Source organism: Phacochoerus africanus, chromosome 7 (genome assembly GCF_016906955.1).
Source record: "Phacochoerus africanus isolate WHEZ1 chromosome 7, ROS_Pafr_v1, whole genome shotgun sequence".
Lineage (NCBI taxonomy): Eukaryota > Metazoa > Chordata > Mammalia > Artiodactyla > Suidae > Phacochoerus > Phacochoerus africanus.
The window spans coordinates 98,173,385-98,195,423 of NC_062550.1; the positions used below are offsets into that span (position 1 = coordinate 98,173,385).

General features: G+C 36.2%; 1 protein-coding gene across 1 annotated transcript in view; it reads left to right on the top strand.

Annotated features, from left to right (window-relative positions):
- CEP290 (centrosomal protein 290) overlaps positions 1–22,039 on the top strand; it is a 92,362-nt gene that overhangs the window by 57,560 nt on the left and 12,763 nt on the right. Inside the window, 12 exon segments of the mRNA XM_047788328.1 lie at positions 932–1,198; positions 1,801–1,908; positions 2,543–2,711; positions 2,714–2,741; positions 5,250–5,463; positions 6,650–6,787; positions 8,383–8,604; positions 8,924–9,046; positions 13,231–13,376; positions 13,712–13,867; positions 16,913–17,036; positions 20,971–21,105. Coding sequence (XP_047644284.1) covers positions 932–1,198; positions 1,801–1,908; positions 2,543–2,711; positions 2,714–2,741; positions 5,250–5,463; positions 6,650–6,787; positions 8,383–8,604; positions 8,924–9,046; positions 13,231–13,376; positions 13,712–13,867; positions 16,913–17,036; positions 20,971–21,105 — 1,830 coding nt within the window.

A 22,039-nucleotide genomic window follows, 5' to 3' on the forward strand; every position in this document is an offset into this window, starting at 1 on the left:
TTCTTTCTTTTTTTTTTTTTTTTTATTGTGGCTGTGCCTGTGGCGTGCGGAAGTACCCGGGCCACGTATCGAACCAGAGCCACAGCATTGATGACAGTGCCAGATCATTAGCCTGCTGAGCCCCCAGGGGACTCCTAGGAATTATTTCTTAATTTCATCTAGTCTTAAATTTGGTTAATAGGTGATCAAATATGTCTTCTTTATTAAATTATACAGAAAATAATATAAACTATACATTAAGTTTAGATGTCAGCTAAAATGAAAATCCTATTAACTATAAATACATTTAAAATAATTTTGCAAGAAAAGTTGTACGTTTTTAATCAATTGAGGAAACTTAAGATTGTCTTCTATAATTGTAAGATTTATCATTTGTATAATTTCCTGCTAGATTATTTGATTAAAAATATCTTAATTCTCCTTAATTCTCTTGAGGAGTAAACACTTTTTTAATTTTTAATAAGCTACAGATTTTATATGTGATCCATTGACGCAGGCCACTAAAATTTCAATTTCTTTATACTTTGTTGACTTTTATGGCTTACTCTTTCAGTGCTCTAATGGTCAACAGGCCAAAATAAAAGGAATTATTTATTATATTTTCTTTCTAAATCTCACAGCACCATACATTTCTAGTTCTAAAACTATAAGATCTAATGAAAGTACTGTAAGTAAATTTCACTTTCATCATAACAGTGAAGTTTCTACACATGTGATAATCTTATAAATAAAATATGCATGTGGATAAATGCTGTTACATAGAAATACAGTCAGTTTAACCTTATTAAGTGTGATTTGGCTGCTCTAAGTATGATGTGCAAAACAAAGTGAAACCCCTTTCCTTGCTTATACCCAGTTGACTAAAGTTCAGATAAAGCATTTTTTAAATAAAAATATACATTAATAATTTTTTATGATTTGATCTTTGTAGAAGCTAAAAGAAAAAGAATCTGCTTTACAGTTAGCAGAGGAAAATATTCTGTCAAGAGACAAAGTAATTAATGAACTTAGGCTTCGATTGCCTGCCACTGCAGAAAGAGAAAAGCTTATAGCTGAACTCGGCAGAAAAGAGGTGGAACCAAAATCTCATCACACGTTGAAACTTGCTCATCAGACCATTGCAAACATGCAAGCAAGGTTAAATCAAAAGGAAGAAGTGTTAAAGAAGTACCAACATCTTCTAGAAAAAGCCAGAGAGGTATTTTACTGTATTATGTTACACTGTTTTATTTATTATGGTATTTTTTAGCAAATGCCAAATACTATCCTGCCCTGAAGTGGCAGTTAATTTCTTGCTTTCAAATGATTCTATTTAGGTATTGTTACTTTCACGTGATTGGATCATAGATCTGTCAGTAAAACTGGCAATTTGTTTCATGGACCAACTAAACTGCTAGTAGCTTTCATGGTGAAGCTGTGTGATTTTGAAAACATCACTTGAGTTAGTAGATAAAGATTGCAGCAGTAAGTAGGAATGAAATATGTGACACTGCTATCAGTGGGGAAATCAAATTTGCTAGAACTTTGTTGGGGGGGAATCTAACATATGAAATTTTACTTGAAACAAGTTAAAAGATGATGTATTATATTATTCTAATATTAGGAATAAATTATACTCTAAAACTGGGCTTGTGAATTTGAACATGTGCTAGGGGAGAGACATACTGGTGTAAATACATACATGCAAATATCATTCCTTCCCTATCACAGGGATTTTAGAATATTAAAGATAAGAAAATATTTAAGATCTTTAGAATATGAATTTGTTGGAATTTATAGTTTTGCTTTATTGTAAAACAGGAACAAAGAGAAATTGTTAAGAAACATGAAGAAGAACTTCATACTCTTCATCATAAATTAGAACTACAGGCTGATAATTCCCTCAGTAAATTCAAGGAAACAGCTTGGGTAAGATTCTAAGAACTTTTTTCTCTTCTTTATTGATTTTTGAGACTATACCATTGAAAATTTAACTTTTTTTTTGGACTAGAAGCAACCCTACCTCTTGTAGGCAGAAAAATCTTCTAAAAACACAGCTCTGACCATTTTTCTCCCTAGAGGCGCATTTGTAAGTAGCTCCCTGCTGCTTACACCGTTATGTTTCTATTTCTTAACTGTGTACTCGGTGCCTTCCATGGTCTGACACTGGTCTTTCTCATCATGTCTGTGTGTTAAACGTTGAACTGTGTCTAACTGCTTTCTGTGTTCTGAATTCCCTTCATACTTGCCTCTTTTGATTATTGTGTTCCGCATGACCTTTCTACACCTAAATGCAGAGCTTAGCTTCCTCAACCCTTAACTTACTAATTTAATCAGCATGTATTTATTGATCTTCCACTGCATGCAGGCACTTTGCCAGATACTGGGAATACAAAGAATAAGATCATATTTCCTGTCTTGTTTAAGCTGCCATTGCCTATTAAATTATTAAATTTTAGATTTGATACTATATTTTGATTATTTAAGGAATCAAGTTAAATTTATGGAATAAGTATGGCATAGTGTTATACCTGCTCATGGTTAATATAATCGTATTTCATAGGATTTAATAAAACAGCCTCCTACTCCAGTTCCTACCAACAAGCATTTTATTCGTTTGGCTGAGATGGAACAGACAGTTGCAGAGCAGGATGACTCCCTTGCCTCACTTGTAATCAAACTGAAACAAGTATCTCAGGATTTAGAGAGACAAAAAGAAATCACTGAATTAAAATCAAAGAGTTTGAAAATATGAAATTACGGTAAGTATTGGAAATGTATTTTAAAAATAGGCAAAAGATAATAGTGATATAATAAAGATAAATGTAAGCATTTGTTTTGTCATGCTCTGTTCTAAAAATTTTGAATATGTTATTTTATGCTCAGTACTACTTATGACATGGGATATTATTCGCTCCATTTTTCAGAGAGGAAACTAGGCAATAGGAAGCCTCGGTAACATGCCTAGGAAAAGATGAGAAAAAGACAGTTTGAAGCTAGTCGGTCTAACTCAGGAGCCAACTCAGATTCTTGTACAGAACCTCATTTTTAACCTTTTTAAATTTCTGTTTTACTCTCTCTAAAGTGAAACAACAGTATTTACTCTGACTCTTTCAGGGTGGTTATGTGAAGGCCAAATGATGCTATATATGGAAGTAATTTGAAAATTGTAACATATAAGTATAAAACTTTTTTTAACCCACCTGTAATAGTTTCTGGTACACATTTAAGGCTCAATAGTTGTTGAATGAAAAATTTAATCTTTTTTATTAACCACGGTGACAAAAGAGGGCTCACAGCATTCTCTCCACTAGATATTCTACCAGATATCTATTAGAATATTAGATATTAATAGAATATCTATTAGATACCGTAAACATTCCTAAACCATTTGTCAGAATGTATATTTTAAAACTAAAATAGATTTATATTTAGGTATTTTGTAATCACTGTAGAACTCTCTCTGGGGCTCAGTTTCTTATCTGAAAACAATCAGAAAGGTGACTGCTTGACTTGTAATTTCATTCCATCTCTGAAAGCCTTATTAGAACCTTTGATTCTTTACTCAGTCATCTAAGAGGACTCTGCCAAAATTAACACTATTTTTGCCTCAGTAAGTTGTTGCCTTACATAAATTATTTTCTAAGAGAAAAGAGAATTAACAATAGCATATGGTATATTTTCAATGTAATTTTCCCCATTCTGTTAAATTTTATGTGTGAGATGCTATTTTTGGTATGATAAGTTTCTGTCATATTTTAGAGCATAAAATTTCTTGTGTTTTTTAGTATAATTTGTAGATATAGAAAATAATCACTTTTTGACATGACATTAGCTTATGTGTATAATTTTTTTGCCACATCACATGAAAAACTTGAAGTTGTTAGATTGTACCTTGCTGTGTCATTTTAGCCTAAAATTACACGTTTTTTCTCTGTGTGCACATGCATGTGTATATTAATGTGTCTTGGGAAATTAGAGTTCTGTGTGATTTCTGTAGTGAAACCTTGTGTTTTTACACGTGGATGGTTATTTGCAGTGACTTAAGGTCTTGTTCTGAGCAGCAAGTCTCGGTGTTTAAGACCTGTTGATGGTTTGACACACCTTCCTGTCTTTGATCAAAGTTTAATAATTTCAGTCTCCATGTTGATGATATTAATGCAGTGTCTATATTAAGCACAGTGAACTAGATGTAATTCAGTTTAAAAGATTAATACAGGAATTCCCATTGTGGCTCAGCAGAAATGAATCTGACTAGCATCCATGAAGACTCAGGTTTGATCCCTGGCCTCTCTCAGTGGGTTAAGCATCTGGTGTTGCTATGGCTGTGGTGTAGGCTGGCAGCTACAGCTCCGATTTGACCCCTAGCCTGAGAACCTCTATATGCCGCAGGTGTGGTCCTAAAAGATAAAAAAAAAAAAAGATGAATACAAAATGAGCAGTAGAATTAATTGAATTAACCAGTTCGGTTGATAGTATCTACTTTCATATAGTCTACAGATGTAGAGTTATAGATACAATAGTAGTGACTCTAGAATAATAAAGAAGTTAATAACACATGTAACTTCTGTAAAAGTTTGTATTTTGTCTTTCTAACATGTCGTTTTAGGTCAGTGGTTCTTAAGTGGAAGTAATTTTGCTCTCCTCTTCCCTCACATTTGGTAGTGTTTGTAGACATTTTTTTTTTTTTTTGGCCGTACCCGTGGCATGCAGAAATTCTGGGGTCGGGGACCGAACCCATGCCACAGCAATGACAACACCAGATCCTCAACCCACAGAGCCACCAAGGAACTACTTTCTAGACATTTTTGATGAACAGCTAGGGGGTACTATTGGGATCTCATAGGTAAAAGCAAGGAAAGCTGCTTAAATGTTTTAAAACTCACACGACAGTAACCCCCACCCCATGGAGAATTATCTAGTCAAAAATGTTAATAGGGCCATGGTTGAGAAATTGATATAAAAGAAGCAGTCACATCTTGTAGGAACCATAATATTTAAAGTGTAAAAGTTCATTTTTTTTGTTATTTTGTCTAGAGCCACAAAATTACTTAATGGAATTATTGCAAACAATAGTTGAAGCAAAAAGGCTATTTTATTTTAAGAGTAGTTAAGTGCAATAAAGAATCATTTTTTAAATTTGGATCAAGACTTAGACTATAAGGATACTTAGATTAGAACCAAACATTTGTTCTTTGTAAAATATATATCCATTAAATTGTTAATTGTGGCAACCACTCTATTAAGTACATATGTTTACCCTCTGTTAGACTCCAAGAAAACCATGAAGATGAAGTGAAAAAAATAAAAGCAGAAGTAGAGGATTTGAGAGGTCATCTTGCCCAGTCACAAAAGGAGTCACAGAGGTTAAAATCTGAACTTCAGGCTCAAAAAGAAGCAAATTCAAGAGCTCCAACAACTACAATGAGGAATCTGGTAGAAAGGCTAAAGAGCCAGTTAGCCTTGAAAGAGAAGCAGCAGAAAGTAAGTAATAATAGAAAATCATCCGTGTTTAGGAAAAGCGTGCAGTAGATTGCTTCTGGAGAAGATGGGTAAGTGATAATAGCATGGTATGGCTCCCTTGTAGTAAAAGTATGAGCCTATCGTAAACTGTTAGGCAGGGTCATGTCTTCCAAGATGGTTATTTTAAACAGGCTTATAGGTTGGTGATGTTTTTCAGTGCAGATACAGTCCAGTTGATCTCTTTATGTTATCAGTATGATTTGCGGGTTAGCTGTAGGAAATAAAGGAAAGTTTTCATTACATTATTTCTTCTCCTCTTTTATTATGATTGTATGTTACTGAGGCTATTTTGAACAATTTGAATAATTGAAAAATCATGACCAATTTTGAAGTGAGAGAGTAATGAGGAAAGATTAAAGGAGGAGGTCACAGCGTTGTAAAAGTTCGTCAGTGGATTAACAGATTTATCTGTTTTTTTCATTTATCTCAGATGTTATATACTTAATTGTTTTAGAAGGTACTGCTGTTTTTCTGTGCTAGCTCGTGAAATGTATTAGCAAGTTTTAAGTCTTTTCTAATCTTGTAACTGGAGGTATGTACTAAGTGAGTAATTTAAACAAATATTCCAACTTGGAAATCTGAAAACAAAACATGCCTATGTTTTATAATACAGACTGCTTTATTTAATGCTGAGTTCTCACAATTATTATTGTTAAGATTTTGAATTCTCACACTAAATTTTGAAAGAATTGAGTTCACTTACTAAATGAAATTCATTTGAAAAAGTTGCGTTGTTTATGAATTGTGTTTGATTAAACACTTGTAGAGTTCTTGTCTTGGCACAGCGGAAACGACTCTGACTAGGAACCTTGAGGTTGCGGGTTTGATCCCTGGCCTCGCTCAGTGGGTTAAGGATCCGGTGTTGCCATGAACTGTGGTGTAGGTCACAGGCGCAGCTTGGATCTGGCATTGCCGTGGCTCCAGCGTAGGCCAGCAGCTGTAGCTCCAATTAGACCCCTAGCCTGGGACCCTCCGTATGCTGCAGGTGTGGCCCTAAAAAGACAACAAACCAACCAACCAACCAAAAAAACCAACACATGGTGTTTTAGGAAAATATTTTAAAGTAATTAATCTTACATATATTTTGTATTACATATTGCTCATATAATACAGCAACTTCTCAAAAAGTTTATGTTGTAATTTTTAGGCACTTAGTCGTGCACTTTTGGAACTTCGGGCAGAAATGACAGCAGCAGCTGAAGAACGTATTATTTCTGCTACTTCTCAGAAAGAGGCAAATCTCAATGTTCAACAGATTGTTGATCGACATACGAAAGAACTAAAGGTAACATCATCATGTGCATTAACATAGCAGAATTCCTGCCAATTCCCACTGGAATAGAATTCACTTGGCTGCGTAGTAATGTTGCTAATGAATAGGGCATTTGTCATAATAAATTATTTGTGGATGACTATGCACATGTGCACACAGTTTTGAACAGTAAGTCTCTTTATTGTACTCACTGTGTATCATCTTGGGGATCAGCAGAGGATGGGCCACTCTAAGCTACGCTTCCTAACAATTAAATTTAAGAAACACTTTTCTTAGTATTTTTAATTCTTTTTGATACGTTAGGTAAATGTACAGATTTCTTTGTTTTATTTCTTTTGTCTTAGAATTTTGTTTTTTTTGTTTTTTTTTTTTGTTTTTGCTAAGTTCATAATATGAGTTCATTAGCTTTCCCTTTTTACCCCTGAAATAGTTTATGAAAATGCAGTCCTTGGCATTTTTAGTCTACAGAGTTGCCTAACTCTAAAGTCTTTTTTTGACGTTATTATTTTTTGGCGATGTATTTTTATTATTTTCTTCCAGTTGTTAGGTTGTGTACGGTCATATAATTTTTTTCCAAAACATACACGTTTAAGGATGATTTTCAAGTTTCTTTACATGAAGTTTCATAGTATTTTCATAGTATATTTCGATTAAAATTAAAAATCTACTTTTTATGTGTTTTGTTTTGTTTGTAAATTTTATTTACTCCTGGTTTATTTGTATATATCCTTCGTCACCATTAAATACGTAAGGGCTGGACTTCACTCAGATTTTTTAAAATCTCCGACTGTGCCTATCAAGATTATTAGCATAGTTGACAGTGAAACTCCACTAAGTAAAAAAATATGGAAATAAAGCCCTTTGTTGATGCCTTCTTCAATACCTCTCTCTTTGCCTGAAATTTCTTCTCTGAGTTCTTCACATTCTTCCCGTCCTTTTCCTTGAAGCCTTTTCTCACTTCTCTAGAAGAGTTTGTTTTTCTTATAACTACACTATAATACTACTAATTTCCTTTTGGTGCTTTTGGTAATTCCCTTTTGGACTGTAAGAATTTAATTCAACAAAACATATATCAAGTCCTAGCATTCTCATCAATGTTACTATCTAGGACAGCTAAGAACTCCTTTATAGTGGCTTATATATACCGCCTGGTATTGCGAGCTACCCTCTTCTATCCTGTCTTTACAGAGTAGTTAGAAACTACTTAAAATCAGAATTTTGTTTTATACTACTCTTATGATTGACAGTGCTTTAAAAATCGTTGTGTATGATGATATGTACTTGTTTTTCTAATCAGTTAATTCAGCCATAATGAAACATTTGCTTATTTGATAAAATTTTGGTTCTAGGTATTTGTTGAAGATGAAATGCTTTAACTGTTTTTTCCTATTTTATTGTTTTTCCTTCAAAGTAGACCTGGTTCATTTGAAATGAAGATGGAAAAATTTATGTAGCTGTGACCTTTTTTTTGGCACATGTATACTTAAAAATTTAGACAGAAACTTTCTTCTTAATAACTATTAATTGTGTACTTCTCTATTATTATTGCTTTTATCATTGGTATTTGCTGAAGATTCACAATTAAACCTTTCTTTATCTTTTATTAGTCACAAGTTGAAGATTTAAGTGAAAATATTTTAAAACTTAAAGAATCTCTGAAAACAAGCAAAAACAGAGAAAACTCACTGACTGATAATTTGAATGACTTAACCAATGAACTACAGAAAAAACAAAAAGCCTATGATAAAATGCTTAGAGAGAAAGATGGAATTGATCAAGAGAATGATGAACTGAAAAGGCAAATTAAAAGACTAACTAGTGGCTTACAGGTATTTTCTATTTAATTGTGATGATGTCTTTGATTTATAGCTACTATATAAAAATAGGGGTATTATATAAAATATATTTAAAATAGTTTATTTCATATAAATACAATACAAATTATATGTGAAATATTTTATATATTGTATATATATATAAATTTATATGTTGTATATTGCATCTTTATATATAAATATATATTAAGAAGTGTGGTTATTATATAAAAGTATGGTTAGCTATAGTCTCAGAAAGGTTCTATTACTGGAATAGTTATTGTATATTTTGTTTGATACTTTTTTACTTATAAAAATACATCTTATTTTTCAGGGCAAACCTCTGATAGATAATAAACAGAGTTTAATAGAAGAACTTCAAAAGAAAATTAAAAAGCTAGAGAGTCAGCTGGAAAAGAAGGCAGACGGGGTAGAAGTAAAACCTGTAAAAGAAAAGGTACATGAAGAATGTACTGATATGTTTAAGTCGTGATGGACTAGGTTAAATATGTCATTGAAGAATAAATTATTAACCCAAGGACCTGGGACATAAATGCTACTGGATAACACAGAGAGCTCTAAGACAGGTTTCTGTCCTTTAGGCATTCACAGGTCTACTTGAAGAGACACCTGTAATGCAATTTTTACTTGGAAACTACTGTCTGATCTCCATGTCATCTTCACGATATTCTAGTACATCCAGACCCCTCTGTACCTTACATACCCAGCTATATTTATCACTTTTCTCAATGTAATTGTGTATATAGACCTTTGGGAAAGACAGCTGGGCATTGTCATTCTTCTGTCTTGACCCACATTGTCTTTTTTAATCCTTCGGCGGACTAGACTGTTACTTCAGACTGAACAAAGTGATTTGAAATATATTCAGTGTTTGCACTTATAATCAATAACCACCCCACTCATAAATTGATTCTGTAGTATGAGAAAAATTGCTTATGATTTTCTTACAAGTTAACTAGTAAACTATTTTGTAATAAAATTTACTGATAGAAATAAAGAAAAACTAAAATTGGCTAAAGTACATATACCTAAATTTATTGTGACTAATACACTGAAGACGTGTATCTTGTTGATAGCATTGACAATCTCAAAAGTGACCCTGGAAATACTGGTGTTAGTAATAATGTTTACCCCTGAAGAGAAATCACCGTGCAGTAGCCATGGATAGGAAGAGTTTTTATGGTAAAGTTTACCCAGAGAATACTCAGTATCCATAAAATAATTCAGTAACATGAAAATAAAAAGAAAATTGTGTCTTCAGTGTCACTGAATAGAGAATAGGTAATGGAATTAAAATATTTTAATAGAGTATAATCCAAAAATACTGTCCTTATGAGAATTTTCAATGTCAGTATAATTTTGTTCTAAATGTTTGCATTTATATGCGTAGAACCAAAACATACTTTTCAGAAGCTTTGCTAGTAAGAACTACAAGGTCAAAATGTCCTTATTCTTCTAGGTTGCTTTTTTTGCTGCCTTCCTACTTGGTTATGGGTCTGATCATTGAATACTTGTTCCTAACCTGATTCCCGACAGAATTCCTCAAAGCCTTGGGGCTTTCCCTGGACCTCTAAATTCTGTGCTTCAGTTTATTTCAACTTAAAATAGATATAATACTGTTTGTGTTGCCAGCTTCTCAAAGTTGTTTTGACAGTGAAATAATATGTGAAAGTCTTTCGTAAGCCATCAAGTCTACACCAGAGTCTGATATTTCTAAATGGACAAAGGAAGCACGAAGAGCTACACTGATACTAAGATTTGTGTTCAGGAATCTGACGAAAGTGTTCTTTCAGATTCAGCGGTGTTAGGCATTTCAAATTTATAAATGTTTTTTCCTCAAAGAATGCTTTCCTATTGAAATTTCAACACCTTTCGCTCTGTAACCAGTGTTTGAGGCCCATCTATGAACCACAACAAAATTCACCCCCAGGTCTTGCATTTCTTTATCTCTTGTGCTTCTCTGCTTTTCTCAGTAGCATTTATTACTCTCTGACATACAGAAATTTACTTACCTATGTGTTCATATTTTGGACTGTAACCTTTGATGGCAGAAACTTTGCTTTTATTTTTATTATTATTATTATTATTTTTTGGTCTTTCTTTTTCTAGGGCTGCACCCGTGGCATGCGGAGGTTCCCAGGCTAGGGGTCTATTTGGAGCTGTAGCCACCAGCCTACACCAGAGCCACAGCAACGCGGGATCCGAGCTGCGTCTGCGACCACAGCTCACGGCAACCCTGGATCCTGAACCCACTGAGCGACCTCATTGGTTCCCAGTCAGATTCGTTAGCCACTGAGCCATGACAGGAACTCCCTGCTTTTATTTTTGTGTCCTCAGTACCTAGCACAGTCCCTGGCATGTAGTAGATGGTCAGTATTCGTTGAACTAGTGAAAATCTTAACATGCTGTAACATTCTGAAATCTATGATGAGACGAGCAGCTGTCAGTACAGAACCTGGGAAAGAGGACTTCTTTCCTCCTCCTCCTTCCCCCGTTTTCTCCTCCAGTCTCCATCAGACCCTCGGTGACATTGACCTTTGTTGTTTTTCTGTTCCTCTTAAAATTACTTCAGCCTTGCTTCCCTCAGCCTCCTTCAGAGGGTGATGTCAGGTGGGCAAGAACTGCCCGGTTTCTCTAGAGCATTCCACGCCACAGCATTAACCTATATACCTTTTGCTCTCAACTAATACTTAGAGTTCTAGAAATACATACAATTCTTTGTTTATATTTTAGAAACGAAGAGCTTAATAACTGTCGAACACTTGCTGAAGTTTTTACATTTTTTTATAGGACACATATTGAACTAGATAAAATAAGGTAAAAAAATTGGCCAGTATGGGAGAGGATTGTTTTGATAGGGCTGCTTATCTTTGTTGGGTATTTGACTTTAAATTATGGCTTTTAATCCTTTCAGCCCTAAACTTCTCTTTTATAGTAAGTACAGTGTTTCATAATGTCCCATGAAATTTATGATTAATATAAACTATATATATGCACAATTTTGAAAATAATAACTGTAAATGCCCTAAATGAAGTATGAAGGAGAAACATGAAAGGAAAATAATTTATAAAAATAATAAACACATGTATCTTTCATAATTCAACATGGAAATGCTTCATAGAAAACAGTGAAGTGGTCATGTGCTTTCGCCTTTGGGAAACTTCAGTGTGAATTCAGGGCTGCGATTGCAGACTGATACAAGCATGGTCTTTTCTATCCCAGGGGCATTTCCATTTGTTGCTTTGATTTCCAAAATGGCAAATAGTTGTGTCTGTAGTTCTCAGCAAAATGATGTCCATAGTCTTTATAAGGCTGTTATATTCCTAGAAAATTCAGTATATAGTAAAAAGTTCAGAAAATTGCTTGGTTGGCGTTTCCACTGTGGCCCAGTGGAAGGGAACCCGAATGGTATTCATGAGGATGTGCTTTCCACCCCTGGCCTCGCTCAGTGGGTCGTGGATCCCTCACTGCCGTGAGCCGTGGTGTAGGTCACAGGCGAGGCTTGGATCTGGTGGTGGTGTGGCTGTGGCGTATGTTAGCAGCTATAGGTCCGATTCGACCCGTGGCCTGGGAACATCCATATGCCACAGGTACAGCCGTACAAAGCCAAAAAAAAAAAAAAAAATTGCTCGGTGGAAAGGAGCTAAGTTCTTAGACAGTTATGAACAGAATTTTTAACTGAATATTCCGTAAGACACTTGATAACTGTTTGGTACACAGGACTATTCTGCATTACTTTCCCTGGACACCTTATCTCAATTATAACAAACCACAGTACCTAGCTCTAAAGTGTCCTCATTTCACCCCCCTTTTTGTAGCACTTATCATGAGCTAGTGTACTTCAACTTTTTTTTAAATTGTTTTTTGTCTATATTTTGCTCCCTCCCTCTATTTCAGCCACCCAATGAACATAAACTAGACTGTAATTAATGAAGATAGGGCTTTTTTTTGTCTAGTTTATCCATTGTTTTAATTCCTAGTGCTTAGAACAGTACCTGGCAAATGATTAGCACTAAGTAAATATCTGTAGAATAAGAGAAATAATACACACTGCAGATTTGAAGGGGCTGTGATACTAAGAGGTTGCTATGGCTGACAAAATTGGGTTGGTCATTTACACATAAATATTCCTCATTAGAAGTTTACTTTAGGGAGCACCCATCATGGTGCAGCAGAAAAGAATCCGACTAGGAACCATGAGGTTGCAGGTTCAGTCCCTGGCCTCGCTCAGTGGGTTAAGGATCTGGCGTTGCCACGAGCTGTGGTGTAGGTCGCAGATGTGGCTTCGATCTGGTGTTGCTGTGGCTCTGGCATAAGCTGGCAGCTACAGCTCCGATTAGACCCCTAGCCTGGGAACTTCCGTATGCCATGGGTGCAGCCGTAAAAAGACAAAAAAAAAAAAAAAAAGAAGTTTACTTTAGTCATGATCCATTTGTATTAGATTCCTTACGGTGTTGGCATTTGTTCAGGCTGTTCCCCAGAACTTTTTCTGTCAAGTTACATCTTAAACTGAAGATCATTTTTGCTTATAGCTTAGCATGCCCTTTAGGACATTTCACTGATAATTCTAAAATTAAAATCTCTTGGATATTTTCTTCCTTCTTTGTTATGTTTCACAGAGTGCCAGAGAAGAATTAATTAGGTGGGAAGAAGGTAAAAAATGGCAAACCAAAATAGAAGGAATTAGAAACAAGTTAAAAGAGAAAGAGGGGGAAGTCTGTATCCTAACAAAGCAGTTGAATACTTTGAAGGATCTTTTTGCCAAGTGAGTTTAAATTTAATGTAAACCTAATTATATGTAAAGTCTTAAATTGACCTGGAAGTTATATAGTTTTTGTGTACTTGATAATACGAGAGATGTTCTAGTTTTAAGTATCTATTATTTATAGTTCACTTTTTATTTTCTTTAAAGAGTGTTTCAAATATATTTTAATGATTTATAAGTGAAGTTGCCTGTAATTTTGAAATAAGTTAGCTCATAGTAGTTACAGAATGATCTAATTTTTATATATTGGTCTTATAACAGGAAGCTGCAATTTAATAAATTGAACAAGCCAAACAGCAAATGGTGTTTTCATGATTCTGTATTAAATCCCCCAGAGCCGACAAAGAGAAACTCACGTTGCAGAGGAAACTGAAAACAACTGGCATGACTGTTGATCAGGTTATGGGGGTGCGAGCGCTGGAGTCAGAAAAAGAGGTAGAAGAATTAAAAAAGAGAAATCTTGACTTAGAAAATGACCTGTCGTATATGAGGTAAGCTGTTACATGGAAATGTACTAGCCATTACCATAAAGGAAAACTGGTTGACCCCTAGAAACTAACACAATTAATGTGTGTTATTTTCAGCTTGGGTTCTGTTGATTGTCTTTTTCATGTGAATTCTTTCTATGCCACATAATATGGATTATATTCTTGAACTTTTGAATAAATTATTTTGAGACTCTGGATCTTGGTTAAATGGAAAATAGAGGGTTTTTTGTTTTGTTTTGTTTTGTTTTTGTTTGTTTGTTTTCATTTTAACAGGTCCAGATAGGTTCAGGCTCCATGTTCAACCTGCTTTCTATGGGCTATAATTCCAATATTGTTTTCATTTTCAAAGTTGTTACAGTGCCCCTTAGCTCACTTCTGCCTGAACACCTCCCAGTTGACAGTCTGGTATGTGGGGTGTCTTCTGTTGGTTCTATTTTCAGAGTCGTTACTGTTCTGATTGGTGTCAGGTCCATGCATGCATGCTCAAGGGTGAGGCCGGAGGGTCAGACACAACTTTATAAGGTTCTCTTCTTGAGCTCCTCGCCCTCTGTGATCTCCCTCTGCTCTTGGTTTCCCTTTGGCTCCTCCTTTTGGTACTTTGAACCACATCTGGGGCTTTAGTTGCCCTGTAGTCCTCTGCTCTTCAGCATTTGTGCTCTTGTGTACCGTTCAGCCAACAACAGGAGGGCAGAAAGGGGACCTGGTGGGGGCACTACTTTGCCCCCTCCCCCTTAGTCACAGCTCTACCAGTGAAAAGAGAAGATTCCTCTCCTAAAACATTTGGCTCCTGTTGGTTCCCATTGCAGCCTCTGCCACCACTGCCATGGGATTGCCTGAGGGTTAGAGCAGGAGAGAATAGATAGAAAAATAAGGAGGAATTGTTGTACTGTGGGTATTTTAAGTTCCCTTTCTCCTTACTGGAGCTGTCACTTGCCTGGAGTTCTCTCCCTCCATGCTGACACTCATCTTCAAGTTTCAAGCTGTGTTGTGTTCAGGCCAGGAAATACTAGAGGAAAGGAAAAGTAAATCCACCACGTGTTTGCCAGTCTTTCAAATTCTGGTATTCTATTCCGATCTGTAAAATATACTTGTTAAGGAACTTAAATAACTCCTCCCTGAATTTGGGAGAAATAAGATTGGGTGTGTTTATTCCACTCTACCTAGAACCAAGCTCCCTCCCCCCAAACCAATGTCATTTTTGTAACAGAGCCTTTGGGATTTTTGTTTTGTTTTGCTGTCTCTTTCCAAGCTGTGTCTTCTGATATAGTTGCAGTCATGTAAGGCAAAATACAATCATATCCTAACAACAATAGTTTAACAATTAAAACTGTAATTTTCCATTTCACTCATTTCTTTCAAGATGAACTTAGATTAGTTTTACGTAATTTGCTACTTCCTCTTCTAAGTGCGTCCAAGCAATCTGAAATCATGAAAGTGATCACTGTCAGAGTCTGAGAGCTACCTGTAATACTTGCATATGAGGACACCTGACTGTTCCTGTGTTTATCATACTTTTTCCTTCCCTCAAAATGACCACTGGGGCATTCCCCGGTGGCCTAGTGGTTAAGGATTCAGCATTGTCACTGCTGTGGCCCAGGTTCAGTCCCTGGCCTGAAAACTTCCACATGCCATGGACACAACCAAATATATATCTATATATTGGAGATATAGATAGATAGATAGATATCATTAGTAGTTCTTTATTAATAATGTTGTGTCAGACTATATGAAATTGAACTCCTTTGAAGGAACACTCATGAACTTTTTTTAATTTTTAAAACATGGTTTTTTTTAATTGTATAATGATTTTGATTTTGATTTTTTCCATTATGTTCTGTCCATTTTCTTAGAACTTGTAACTTACATCTCCGTCACAGGTGCCGATGCCTCCCTCCCATGGCATAGGGAGATTCCCCCGCTGGGGGTCGAATCGGAGCTATAGCCGCTAGCCAACGCCACAGCCACAGCCGCACAGGATCCGAGCCGCATCTGCAACCTGCACCATACCTCACGGCAACGCCAGATCCTTAACCCACTGAGCAAGGCCAGGGATCCAATTGCGTCCTCATGGATGCTAGTCAGATGTGTTAACCGCTGAGCCACGACGGGAACTCCTAAGTTGTTGTTTCTTAAGTCCTTCTGAGTTCTCCTTGGTTGAGAAGAAAAAAGTGACGGAAATAGTCTTCTTTTGGCATTTAGTCGTAGCTACTCTGGTCCTAACCTCCCTGTTTTTCTTCGTCTAAGCATATGTTCGAAATAAAACTAAGTACTTTGCAGTTTTCACAAGGGTCAAAATATTTTAGTTTTAAAAGCTTCTAATACATTTAGATATTGAATAGCTTCTTTTTCTAATATGAATCTGTGTAGACAGGAGTAATTGAAGAAGATTTTGTAAAAGAGATTGAATTTCTCTTCTCAGTTCAAGCGTAAATTTCTGAATTTTATGAATCAGATTCAGATAAAAGACATTCCAAGACAACAGAACCTTGACAGAGACCTAGAGCCAGGAGTGGGTGAGAGAGGATTTATTTGCCTAAGGAGAGGAGGACTCCTGGACAAGTGTATCGAACAGATGTGGTTCTGCCAGATAGTAGAGGCCCATGTGGGACATGTGGATGAGTATAGGCTGAAGTAATAGATTATGATTCGGTAGCACTTAGAGCCTTTTAAAATCCTCGAACTTCCTGAGAAAGCCGTGTGGATATTATGAAATTGTTATATAGTGTTTTAAAATAATGCTTTCATACAGCTTCTCACCCAGTCCCCAAAATAGATAGGTGGTCTTTGCAGATGTTAATGCATTTTTTTAAAAGCAAAGTACACTTTTTAAATCATAGATGAAAGGAGCACTGCTGTGAATCTTCTGTTAAGGGTCTTTTTTTTACAATGTAGTCATTTCCTAATTGAATCTTTATGAAGTTTTCAAGTTTTGTAGAATTTAAGATAGAGTGTTAATAAATGTATGTGTTTTACCTATATTTTAATATAATAAAACCGTCATAAAATTGGAAGTGTGAACAGTAAAGAGTCTGTGGTGGTTGTTCATAGGACCCATCAAGCTCTTCCTCGAGATGCTGTTATAGAAGATTTACGTTTACAAAATAAATACCTTCAAGAAAAAATTCACACTTTAGAAAAACAGTTTTCAAAGGATGCCTATTCTAGGCCTTCAGTAAGTGCACATCTTTTCTTTCCTTTTTTTTTTTTTCTCCCACTTAAAATTTAAAAGGGAAAACAGCTTCTACCTTTATCTGGTTGAAAACAGCAGATCCTTCTCATTAATATTATTTCAGTAAATCCCCCTTTTATTTTTACTGGGTAGTGATCCATGTTAACGTCTTGAATCCTTTTTACATGATAATGGTAAACAAGGTTATTACGCTTTGCATAAAACTCCATTACAAGTGATTTCTAGAGATTTTAAGTGTAGTTATGAGTTTTGCTGTGACAAGAACATATAGTTAGATAAATTAGGAAGGTATGTTACAGCATTATTTCCATTCAAATGTTGCATGTTTCTGTTTTTTCTTTATAAAGTCTCATTAATTGTAGAATTATTTGTTGTATCTTATTTTAAAACACTCGTGTGTATATTTTTACTGTTTTTTTTCCTTTTCTCTTCCTATTCTTTCTGTTTTTTTCGGCTTCAAGCATGATTTGTTAGGTACCACAACTACGCTTTCTACTCTTGCTACCAGCGTTAATAAATATAGGCATAATGTTTTTCACAAAAAGAGCACTTTACACAGGAACAAAAAAAAACCCCTAAGAGTACTCAGAGTTGGAAATGAGAAAGGAGTAGATGTCAGTGACAACTTATATCAGCAGGTGCCTAGAAATAGTCTGCAGTGTTATCGTAATCAAGAAAAACACAAAGCAGGAGATAGCGTAGCTCCTACTGAGTTAAATAAATTTGAGTCAAGGCCAAACAGTAAGTCAAGTCCATTTAGGTCAACTAATGGCGCCTTGACCAATTTTACCTCCACTTTTAAAAACGAACCAGATCCTGAGGTTGAGAAAATTAATCAAGACTGTTGTGAGACTAGTAAACAAGACTATCAAAACAAGGAAGAAAATGAGCTAGGGGAGAGTGAGAAAGGAGAGGAATGCATAGCTGAAGACGGGAATCACAGCAACCGCGTGGACCCAGAAGCATCTGCGGGTGAGGACCGTGGTCGTGGCACAGGTGCTGCTGCAGTGACTCAGTGGGCTGAGGACGGTGCACAGGCAAACTCTGAAACTGAGGTGCTAGTCCAGCCAAGGAGTGCAGCGCCCCAGGTTTGAGTACATGGCAGGCCCTTATTCCTCTCTTAGCTGAGCTTTCTTGTAGCAAGTAGTATACGTATGTGGTGCAAATGGGGTAGGATTTGTGTAAAAAAAATACTTTCAATAAAATTCTCCCTAAACCCTAATATTGGACTAGTTCTTACAAAAACTTGATGGTTGTGCATGACCTAATTCATGTCAGTACTCACTGTTTTGCCATTAATATTCACTAAAAAAATTAGATTAGATGACAAAAAAAGGCACTTCAGAGGTATTTGTTTTACCTTAGATATTTCTAATTCAGCATGTCAGTAGTCTCATTGCAAATAAGATTTCCCTACAGTGAATAGTATCAATAAAAATGGTATGATGCTCTGTAACATTATATTTGGCAGTTCCTTTGATGGGTCTCTTTGCCATGTATTGTAACAGATACTTTTTTGTAATGAAAAAAGGCGTAGTTTTCATAATACTCTGCAGAATATTATTTCTGTTTTACGTGGGAAGCTTGGATGAGAAAGATGAAGAATCTGGACTTACATAGAGCTCTGATTCTACAGTTTGTAAATGTTCTACATACACACTAGTTTTGGTCAATTTACACAGTCCAGAGTAAGAACTTCCCAGTTGAAATCAAATCACTTTCATTTATTCATTCATTCCTCTCCACCTCAGTCATCTAAGTTCTCATTAAATCGGACATTTAAATGAAGAGAAAATGGATGAAAAGGACTTTCATTTCCTTATTCAGGTACATAATGCTTCTTATTTTCACTTGATAAGTAAGTGAAAATTTGAGACTTCTGCTGTGTGTTATCTCTAATTCCCATCCCCTAAGAATAGGACTTCGAACAGTATATTCCTTTTAACGGAATTCTTCTGTAAAGCAATTTGGAAGTCTTTTAAAAAATGATTATACAAGAATTTTATTTATTTCGTAGAATTTCCTAAAAAAATTTGGACAATCTCAATACTTTTATTTTTTGAGAATAGAGGAAAAGATGATCCCCATTCACTCATATAAATATTTTCGTGAGGAGAACTGCTGAAAAAAATATTCGTGTGAGATCACCAGAATTACTCTTCCCGTGAGGGAAATGTGATGTATTTTCTATCTATCAGTCAGGGGTACTGATTATCATTGGCTAAAGAAGAGAGGCGTGAAGGAGATGGAAGAGTTCAGGGACAGAGACCTACCTGTTTCCACATCTGAAGAGGCCTTAAAAGTTAGTCTGTCTGGGGCCTTCCTTTGTAAGATGCAAAAGTGGAGGCGCCTCCGGGCGCCTTGATCGCCCTGGTGTCGGCCTCGTAGCGCTGGGTTCACCCCGTGCACGCGCATCCTCTGACGCAGAGCGAGGAGGGGCCTATCCTGCGGTTTACCGACATCGGCAGACCCGGCAGTTTTCGTTTTCTTTGCTCCTGTGCACCTGTGCACACACGTTCCCTCAGGCAAACACAAGTCAGGGGGATACATGCAGTATTTCTGCCAGGGTTGTGTTACATGCCTTCATGTCTGAATCAAAGGGCAGCCCAGAATTTCTGAACTTTCTATATCCTATTTTCTCATTTCTTTACTTTCACTGCATTTTACATAAAAAAACTTTATTTTTTTTAACCTAAGGGTAATATGTCAGAATGTATCTAACCTACTCCGAATTAACAAGCTGTTACAGAGACATGTATAGTAAGTGTATTCGTATGATACTTTAATAATATATACATAATTGGTAATATAGTGAGTGATATGATACTCATAACAATGGCTGTGGAGTTGTTAACTCGATAGCTCATGAAGCCAGTGGAGAGAGAGAATGGGATAGGGGAGAAAAAACTAAGCTGTTTTGTGTACTTTCACAAAATTGTCCATTACGATGCTCATAGCCATCTCATGATGTAGGCGGTGTAATACCCACTTGACGGAAGAAAAATAAACGAAGCACAGGTTTCTCTTCAAACAATGTATAATTTAGATGGAGAGGTAAAAGTGGACACACATCTTGACCTAAGTGGATTCATGCCCAGGGAAATGCAGATAAAGTGTTACTGGATTTCGGAGGAGGGCATGATTGCTTAACCTCAAAGCATAGCTTTCTAAGGAAGGAAGGAATTGAGGCACTTTTTGTAGGCTTGTATATTCATTTGCTAGGGCCACCATAACGAAACACTATGGAGTCGATGGCTTCAGCAACAGAAATTTATACTCACGCTTCTGGAAGCTCAAAGTCCAAAGTCAGGGTATCACCTGGATTGATTCCTTCTTTAGGGTGTGGGGAAGGATTTGTTCCAGGCCTCTCCTTGGCTTCTAGATGACTAGAAATCCCCCTTTCGTAGAAGAAATTCCCCTTTCGTAGAAGAAGATCAAACATTTCTGGATTAAAGCCTACCTTAATGACCTTATTTTAACTCGATTTTCTCTGAAAAGGCCATATCTCCAAATAAGGTCATTCTGAGGTGCTGGGTGTTAGGACGTTAACAGATGAATTTGGGAGTTTTGTTGGGTGGGGGTTCTGTCTATAACAGGTAACAGCCATACTTTATTTTTGAACTGGAAGAACAACCACAAGCTAGGTTAGGTGTCTTGAGAGTATATGGAGGCATTAATTAATATGCAGACATTATTAACTCAAACTTGGCTTTGCTTTCTCTATATTAGTTACAACAAACTACCTTTTCTCCTACAAGTTTGCTTGTTTACGGTTGTTTTCTCTACAGCTTTCAAACTTTGTCGTTCCTTTGAGGAAAAATGTTTCCTCTTAGCACAGTGTTTTCTTATCCACTGTGTCTCAGGCGGCTTTCATTTGTTATACCTTAAAAATATCCCTAACTTCATTTTCCTGAAGACTTCAGGGATAGAGTCGGATGACCATTATCAAAAAGAACAAGAGCTCCAGAGGGAAAACTTGAAGTTGTCATCTGAAAACATTGAACTAAAATTTCAGCTTGAACAAGCAAATAAAGATTTGCCGAGATTAAAGGTAAATTTAATATTTTTAAAGGTAAATTTAATATTCTTTCTTTCTTTCTTTATTCTTTATTTTTTTTTGTCTTTTTGCCTTTTCTTGGGCTGCTCCTGCGGCATATGGAGGTTCCCAGGCTAGGGGTCAAATCGCAGCTATAGCCCCTGGTCTATAGAGCCACAGCAGCTCAGGATCCGAGCCGCATCTGTGGCCTACACCACAGCTCACGGCAACGCCGGATCATTAACCCACTGAGCAAGGGCAGGGATCGAACCTGCAACCTCATGGTTCCCAGTCAGATTCGTTAACCACTGCGCCACCACGGGAACGCCAAATATTCTTTATGATAGTTAGAAAATCTAATGCCTGAAATCCTTTTTCTCCCCATTTAATTGTTGTGTTTACTATATTAGTTTACAAAGAAGTCAGAAACTCATATTCATAAAATATCATGGCAGTGTTATACTTTCTACATTTGTTCACTTAACAGTTATATGTTGAGGGCCTCCTTCGTGTCGGAGACTCTTCTAGGGGTTGGGAAACAGCAATTAAAAAATTCTTGCACCCATAGAGCTTACATTCCGGTGGGGCAGCTAACAATTAGGTAAGTGAGTCGATATACAGTATCTGAGCTGATGTTTTTAAGTACTAAGAAGACAAAGTATGGTTGGTGTGAATTCAGGATGTGTGTGTGTGTATTGGATAGGGGTACAGTTGACCTTTGAACTTGTAGAGTCCACCTCATATGGGGATTTTTTTGAATATAAATGTTGCTGTTCTCCAAGATCCATTGCTGGTTGAATCCATGGATGCAGAGGAACTATAGGTACAGAGGGCTGACTATACATGACACCCCCATATTGTTCAAGGGCCAACTGTTCATGGCATTGCTGTGTAAAATAGGGCAGTAGTGGTACATATACATAATGGAATGTTACTCAGCCATGAAAAG